The 7,846-nt window shown below is 37.4% G+C and overlaps 2 protein-coding genes across 5 annotated transcripts; one reads left to right on the forward strand and one right to left on the reverse strand.

The window, feature by feature from the left end:
* The first annotated feature begins 277 nt into the window (after positions 1-277).
* LOC113283543 lies at positions 278-4,106 on the forward strand. 4 transcript variants are annotated; one of them, XM_026532844.1, is made up of 11 exons: positions 278-657; positions 753-1,668; positions 1,785-1,855; positions 1,945-2,042; positions 2,380-2,472; positions 2,602-2,643; positions 3,025-3,111; positions 3,217-3,330; positions 3,413-3,508; positions 3,595-3,633; positions 3,735-4,106. In XM_026532844.1, exons 4-11 carry the CDS (start codon positions 2,001-2,003, stop codon positions 3,843-3,845), a joined length of 624 nt encoding a protein of 207 aa, XP_026388629.1. In that variant the 5' UTR covers positions 278-657; positions 753-1,668; positions 1,785-1,855; positions 1,945-2,000; the 3' UTR covers positions 3,846-4,106. The 4 variants fall into 4 exon arrangements, with proteins under 4 accessions (XP_026388629.1, XP_026388630.1, XP_026388631.1 ...); XM_026532845.1 differs by having other exon boundaries at positions 1,950-2,042; XM_026532846.1 differs by having other exon boundaries at positions 1,980-2,042.
* Positions 4,107-4,699: 593 nt separating this feature from the next.
* On the reverse strand, positions 4,700-7,846 carry LOC113283544 (probable receptor-like protein kinase At4g39110). Its single transcript, XM_026532848.1, has 2 exons — positions 5,997-7,846; positions 4,700-5,900 (listed from the first exon to the last, which is right to left on the reverse strand). The coding sequence occupies exons 1-2, from the start codon at positions 7,645-7,647 to the stop codon at positions 4,972-4,974; spliced, it is 2,580 nt and encodes an 859-aa protein (XP_026388633.1). The 5' UTR covers positions 7,648-7,846; the 3' UTR covers positions 4,700-4,971.

Below are 7,846 nucleotides of genomic sequence, written 5' to 3' on the forward strand. Positions count from 1 at the left end.
AAAAAATTACTAGAAATCTCTATATTTTAAGAGAATCTCATAGAGTCACTCAAATAAAAAAATCTACGAAAGTTTAGAGAAATCTCATTTGATTGTCGCTGTTATTTTTGGTAATGATATTGATATTAAAAAAAAATATTATTTTAAAATGGGAGATGACATTTTGGGTTTTTAATTCGAATAGCTGGACCTGGATCTATGTCATTTGATACTAAGGTGGTAGCTGATATAGCTATAAATAGGGGTACTAATGAGTTTCGAGGAAAGTAAAATTGGAGGTGGCATACTAGAGAAGCTGAGAAATTTATTAGCTGAGTTGTAGGGAGCATCCGGATACGGTTTTTGGGGCAGTGCTACCATTGGTTCTCTAAGTATCAAAATATCTCATTTCATTACAACTTTGACAATAAACGTGGAAATCAAATCAGTGATAAACTTTTTCGCATCCCAGATTAGAGAACATCAGAAAAATCAGTGACAAACTTTCTCAACTTTCACTTTATTTGTTAATCAGTCTCTTGAATTTGATTTTTACCGCACTTCATGTCTCCTGATGCCGAGACGATTATAAGATCTGCCGTTCTTCAACTTTATAACAATCAATCTACTGTTGCTCCTGCACTTGTTCGATTACTCTTCCATGATTGCTTCATTATGGTAGTAATCCATGGATTCTTCACTTCTCTTAATGCTTTTGAATTTGATTTTGTATTTTGATTTACTGTAATTGTGATTTTGGTTTTTGTTTGGAGGGATGAAATGCATTTATGCTGTTAAACTCGACGAATGTGAAATCGTTGAAGCTTTGTTTCAAATGGAGGATTTACTAAGAAGAATTTTTCATTCAGTATTTCTGGGTTTTCTCGTCGAATTGGTGAAGACTGGGACTAGATATTGATTTCAGATAAGTTCCACCAGCTATATCATGTTTCTTTGTAATTGCATTTTATCTGTTGAATTGTTCGACAGTACTGGATTTTTCATGTAGATAAGAGTTCGACTTTCGGCATGAAATACTTGGCCAAGGATCTGGATTTCTGCAACTCATTTATTACCCTAAGTGGTAGATTTATGCTCATGGTGCTTTCTCCAATTTTTCGAAATCCCAAGTGTTCAGTATGAGCTTTCCGGTTTCAGTTTCTCAAATTGGTAGTCCTCCATTACCGATGATTTTGTGATTATACTGCCAGTTAACTGATGGTCTCTAATGATTTGGGGTTTCTGAGTTACAACGTGTTCACGAGGAATTTGGTGGTTTTCTTCTTCTCTCAGCACGCACCATGCCTTGAACTGGTGACCTTATGGTTATGGCTATCAGCTATACCACTTAAGGCACGGAGGCGTTGGTAGGAATTTGATGGTTTTGCTAATTGCAATTTCAAGTGTTTTTTGTTTTTTGGGGGACAGCAATTCCAAAGTGTTGTTATACTTCCCTAACTGCAGGATTTCTACATTTGCAAAAACTTTTTGATATTTGTTGTTTTAGTGTTCCGTTACTTGCCTTCCTCATATACTTGTTATCCCAGCTAACACTGCTTACCCTCGCATGAGTGCCTCAGCTGTTAACCAAGTCTTTGAGTACTGCTGGGTGTCTACATGGTGCTACTGAAGCAATTAGCAAGCTTACCATTATGGGTTTCCTATAATTTGTGTGGGTTCAGCGATTAGGTATATATATATATAACTGCGCCAAGTTTTTTCTTTTACAAGACCCCCAGCTCTGGAGCCTCCTAAATCGGGTATTAAATGTGCCCACTAGTGAATTTGTTCTTCTATTTCTTCAGGGGATCGCAGAACACATCTAGTCACACATCTAGTCTGACGTGTCTCTAAGCCAGCTCATCATCACATCCAGGTAATTCCAGCCTGGAAAACCCTAAAGTCGTGACCGTATTTTTACTACTTATATCAACTCTGTACTCCCCTTCAATTCTTACTACCAAGTTAAGTAAAAGAAAGTATACTAAAAGCGAATTCAGACGATACTGCATTCTTTAATAATGGCGGAAGAATACAGCATTTCAAGAAACCAAGAAATCATAGTAAGAATTCCTCCTCCCTCCCTCTCTCTCTCTCTTTCTTTGTTATTCTCTGCTCCTGAGTTAAAACTCGTTTGTTTTCTGTTCAAGAATTCTCTGTTCCATTCCTATATTGATAAGAAGGTCTGGTAATTTTTCTTGGTGTTTTTCTTTTCTTTTGAACTCATAGAAGCCAATTGGTGTGGAAATTCGTAGGGTTACATAACTCAGACTGTAGCTAGGAAATTGGAGATAGTTAACTCGTTAGAGTCGTTAATGGTGGATTGGACCACAGAGAGAAAGGTGAAATTTTCAATTTTAGGGTTAAATAAAAAATTTTGATTTTTGGATTTTTCTGCAGGATCAAGTTGCTGAATCTACTGGTGAAATTAGGACTACAACCGTATTAAACACAACAGCCGCTGAAACTGACAATTCCTACATTGACAAGAAGGTATGGCAAATTTTGTTTGTTCCAGGATCAAGGAACCAGGAACATATTGTAGGAACTACTCCTCCCTCCCTTCCTCTCTCTTTTTTTTTATTCTTTATTCCTGAATTGGAGAAAACTCATTTTTTACAGTTCAAGACTGCTAGGATCTTCCATTCCTACATTCACAATAAGGTATGGTAAATTTTCTCGGTGTGTTCCTTTTTTTTGTTACTATTCGTTGTTTTTTTGTATGATTTTACTTCGATTGTATCATATTCTTCTTTTGGGACCTTTTTGTTATGCACAATAAATAAACCCCTCGCAGATTTGGATTCAGTAAGTGGTAACCATTCAAATAAACGTTTCTTGTATCCATTTCGACAAGATTACTAAACATAATTGAACAGGGACAATTTTAACACTATGTCAGTATCCTTAATTCTCAATCTTCTTTGTTCGTAGGACACATACAGATTTATGGGTTGGATTCAAATTTCCAAACGTTTTTTGGTGCTAGAGAACATCATTACTATTCTTGAACTCATACAAACCAATTGGTGTGTACATTCGTAGGGTTACAAAACACAGACTGCAGCTAGGAAATTGGAGATAGTTAACTCCTTGGAGTCGTTAATGGTGGATTGGACCACAGAGAGAAAGGTGATTTTCCGATTCCAGTGTAAAAATTTGAACTTTAGGGTTCCAGATAATTTGTTCATATAACTTGATTTTTTGATTTTTATTGGTTCCATATAATTTGCTCAGAATGAGTTTAAGCTTTTGTTCTTGGAAGACTCGAGTGATGAAGAAAAAAGCTTGCTTAGTTCAAGTGATGATGATGATTTCAACTTTCAAGCTCCAGCTATGCTATCAAATAAGGTGATGCCACTATGTGCATGTGACAATTTTGGGTATAAATTATTTGGGTGTATTTGTTTTTATACGAATTTTGATTCTGCAGGATCAAGTTGCTGAATCTATTGGTGAACCTAGGACTACAACCGCGTTAAACACAACAGCCGCTGAAACTGACAAGTCAAGGAACCAGGAACATACTGTAGGAACTACTCCTCCCTCCCTTCATCTCTCTCTCTTTCTTTGTTATTCTCTGTTCCTGAATTGAAGAAAACTCATTTTTTGCAGTTCAAGACTGCTAGGATCTTCCAATCCTTCATTGACAAGGTCTGGTAAATTTTCTGGGTGTTGTCCTTTCTTTTTATTAGTATTCTTGAACTCATATATTCCTGGAAATTTGTAGTAGTGACTATGATACTATTTTGCAGGGTCCTGCTACCAGAGTTCCCTATGAGCCACAGGAGACCATGAGATCCACATCCACGAGGGCGCCAAGGAAGGCACCGTGGGCGGGTGTTACAAGTTTGAAGAAGTTCTAGAGCAACCTCACTGCCTTGAAAATGTGTCTAGATCCTATCGCAGGGGCCGTGCAATATGAGCTTTTATTTTTCTGTAAAAAAAGTGATAATTCTACACTGCCTTGAAATCTGTTTAAATCGTATCGTAGTGGGCAGGCGATATGCCGTTTTATTTTTTTTGTACAAACATTGTTACTGTTCAGATTTATCCGTAAGTTGTTGTCTTCTGAAGTATTCTGGATAAGGAGTTAACTCAATCACATAAAACTACTCAATCCCTAATCTTGTCTTCAGCTTTTGTTGCTTATTAACGTTTGCAGGGACATAGTCACCTAAAACTACTCAATCCCTAATCTTGTCTTCAGCTTTTGTTGCTTATTAACGTTTCAGTATAAGGAGTTAACTCAATCACATAAAAACTACTCCAAAAGCTATTGTTCCTCCTTAAACAATAAGAAAAAAATTCAAGGCTATAAACATCCACTCATCTCAAAGAGCTTTTGCGGAGAATCCCTTCTCATTATTCAAGAACCCATTAATAATTTCAATTCTTTACATCTTCAGATATATCAGCTAACTAAGCTCTGCTTCAAGATCACACAAGGTATTTTTCCACAGATTGAGCTTCTGTTCATAGTGAGTTACCTCTTTCAAAGAGTGATTGATCTTGAACAACAGATCGTTTCTCCTTGTTATGAAACTCCTCCACTATAGCTCTAAACTTATTGTCATGATAACAGGTTGAAACATGTAGGCCTAAAGAGCTCTGGATCGGCATATTTTAATTACCCCAACAACACCTTTAATTACATCAAACTAAAATTTACAAAAATGACTGGAAACTATGAAACAAATGAAGTATGGAAGTAACAATATAGAGTCTATATACTATAGAATAATATGCATATTTATATTTAGTTTAGAGTGAGAACGAGATCGAAACAAACACTGAAAGAGAGAGTCGCATGAACCTATGGTAAATATTCAGAAGAAAAAATTGGTTGAAAACTTTTCACGTAACGCTATTGTCCTATATGTATGAAAACAACAACACAGTACATATGTCACAACAAAACTCATGTACCTACAACCGTGGACAGGAAGTTTGTGTATATGGTTGGAATTTTTCGCATTTTCAATTGAATTATCATCGACCACTAATTTCAGATATTTGCGAGAACATAGCCGTTCCAGAATGTTCAGCAACTGCTGCATTAACTTGTGGGGGATTTTCTCTTCTCATTTCTTCTTCTGTAGCTAACGGATGAGGTGGATCATCAATCAAAGATGATCCACCACTTGGTGCAACAGCAGCTTTGTTTTCTTCTTCAGCATTTTGTTGTAAAAATGATTCCTGCAATTGTAACGCGTACTCCAAATTCCATAGAACGTCTCCCATAGAAGGCCTGTCAACTCCATATTCAGCTAAACATTTCTCAGCTGCTTCAGCAAACTTTTTCATGGAATCAGGACTAATCGTATTTGCTATAACAGGATCAACAATCTTGTCAAGCAAACCTTTTCTTTTCCATTGCATGGCCCATTCAGCTAAGTTAACTTGTTCCCTTGGAAGCTGGGGATTAATGGCCGGCCTTGCACATAAGACTTCGAATAATACAACACCAAACGAATAAACGTCGGATTTATCCGTAAGTTGTTGTCTTCTGAAGTATTCTGGATCCAAGTACCCGAAACTTCCTTTAACTGCTGTACTTACATGCCCTTGCTCCATTGTTGGTGCATTCTTCGATAAACCAAAGTCAGACATCTTAGCGACGAAATTCTCGTCTAGTAAAATGTTAGTTGTTTTTACGTCACGATGAATGATTCCTTGAGCTGCACCTGTATGAAGATAATGTAATCCACGAGCTGATCCAATGCATATTTCTAGTCTTTGTTTCCATGAAAGTGGCGTCATGTCTTTTCCATACAAATGATCTCTCAACGGACCGTTAGACATGTACTCGTAAACTAGTATCATCTCTTCATTCTCGTCACAGTAGCCAATTAAAGACACCAAATGACGGTGACGGAGTTTCGATAACATTTGAATCTCTGTCTGGAACTCCGTAATACCTGCAACATTTAAAACTCACTAATGTTAATCAGATGCAAGAATGCAGGTAACTATGTAAAAAATGCCAAACTCATAGATGGCGTACAAGTGCATACCCTGTTCGGATTGTGGGTTCCCACGTTTAACGGCGACTTTGGTACCGTCATCAAGATCACCAATATAGACATTTCCGAATCCACCAACACCAATAACCGCGTTTTGATCGAAGTTCTTAGTTGCTTCCTGTAACTCGGCGAATGAAAAATATCTGCCCAAACCCATGGTGGAGGAGTAAAAATTGTAGCCGCTCTTAGTATTGGATCCAATGGAGTGTTTGCTGGTCATGAAGGTTGAGTTTCCTGCATGAAGAGGAAGCAACCATGAAGAGAAACTTTTGCTTCTCTCCCAGTCATGAGGTCTCTTGTACCACTTGAGAACCATTGCACCAAGGCCAACAAATGCGCCGAACATCAATCCAAATCCAACTGCTGCAACCGTCTTCCGCGCAGAATCATTTTTGGCACCATGAACACCAAATTCACCATCAAAACTTCCCACTGAATTGCTCAATTTAAAAACTTCCACACCGTTAATAATCGCATTGACAGCGCCTGTGCTTTGTTTAAACGGACCAATTTCAATCCGAAGCATGTCAGATAAATCGGATGCATTTGCGACGAAATCTCTGAAATAAGGAGTGGCTAAATCTTCCACCAAGCTGGATAAATCCAATCCGGAAATCGCCATGTACCCGTTAATATAAACATTGAAATAAAGATCATTTAGTGATTTACTAACTATGTCACAAAAATGCAACCTTATCATATACCCAAATGCTGGATCAATCTCAAAACCCCAAGTAACGTTGAAATTAGGATGAGACAGACGGGAATCGGCCATCTCTACGGCCGTAGAATAAATCCAATTCGGCGCAATCAATGGAGAAACATCTGCTGGGTACTTAATGATACCAGGAGATACAGAAACATGTTTAGCCAATGCTCTAGCTTTCAAATATGGTGTATCAGGATCCCAGAAACGGCCTAATGTATCATTCGACGGTGTAATTCTAGGACCACCCATGTTAAGACGATAAACGGTTTGATATGACTTCGTCGAAAGACCTGAATAATCTCCAACAGGAATTATAGTAGAACCCAGATCAGAAATGAGAATGTCAGGTGCAGAAACAACTTCAATGGCGTTAATGTATGCAAAAGAATTCTTCATTGGTGAAAAATTTATATTCAATTGTTCCTTAGTAACGTTAACAATGTACTCCTTCATTGCCCATTGTGTAGAATTGTCAATACAGAAACTATGCAGAAGAACTAATTCATCAGTGGCAACAGAAAATGAAGATTTTGTCAAGTCGAATTCCGAATTGTTCATGGGAAAGAAATGTAAACGAATCCAATGCCAACCAGGTCTTGACATTGTAAAACTATATGTTGTTTCTTCTGTAAATATTCTAGCTGTTAAATATATTGGTGATGGTACATTGTCATTTGAAGGTGTTGAAATTTGTTTAACATCTTTCGCAGAAACGTAACTCGAAGACTGCGCATCTGACTTGAAAATTCTTCCATCAGGTGACGTGTGTACATTTGTTGCTCCACAATCAATCAAGAAATTATCAACTGGGGTAAATGTTTGTGGAGGTGGACCAGAAACAGGTTGAGCTGATGTTGTTGTAATGACGAAGAAGAAGAAGATACAGAGAAGAACCGAAAGGAACAAGTCCATTGATCGAAGTCGATCATTCATGGTTGTTATGAGGTCCTCTCGGTTTCTCTTCTGAACTCCAGCTTTTTTGAAGTTTTATGAGAATCAAGGAAAAAAAAAAAATCAAGAAAAGGCTAATTCTGGTTTAAGCTTAAAAGTTTTAAGGTAACCATTTTCTTGTTAGTTAGGTGTGCGTGTATTTTTGCCTAAATTTTTTCTTTTTGTTGGACTGTGTATTCCT

Source organism: Papaver somniferum, chromosome 5, assembly GCF_003573695.1.
Source record: "Papaver somniferum cultivar HN1 chromosome 5, ASM357369v1, whole genome shotgun sequence".
Taxonomy (NCBI): Eukaryota; Viridiplantae; Streptophyta; class Magnoliopsida; order Ranunculales; family Papaveraceae; genus Papaver; species Papaver somniferum.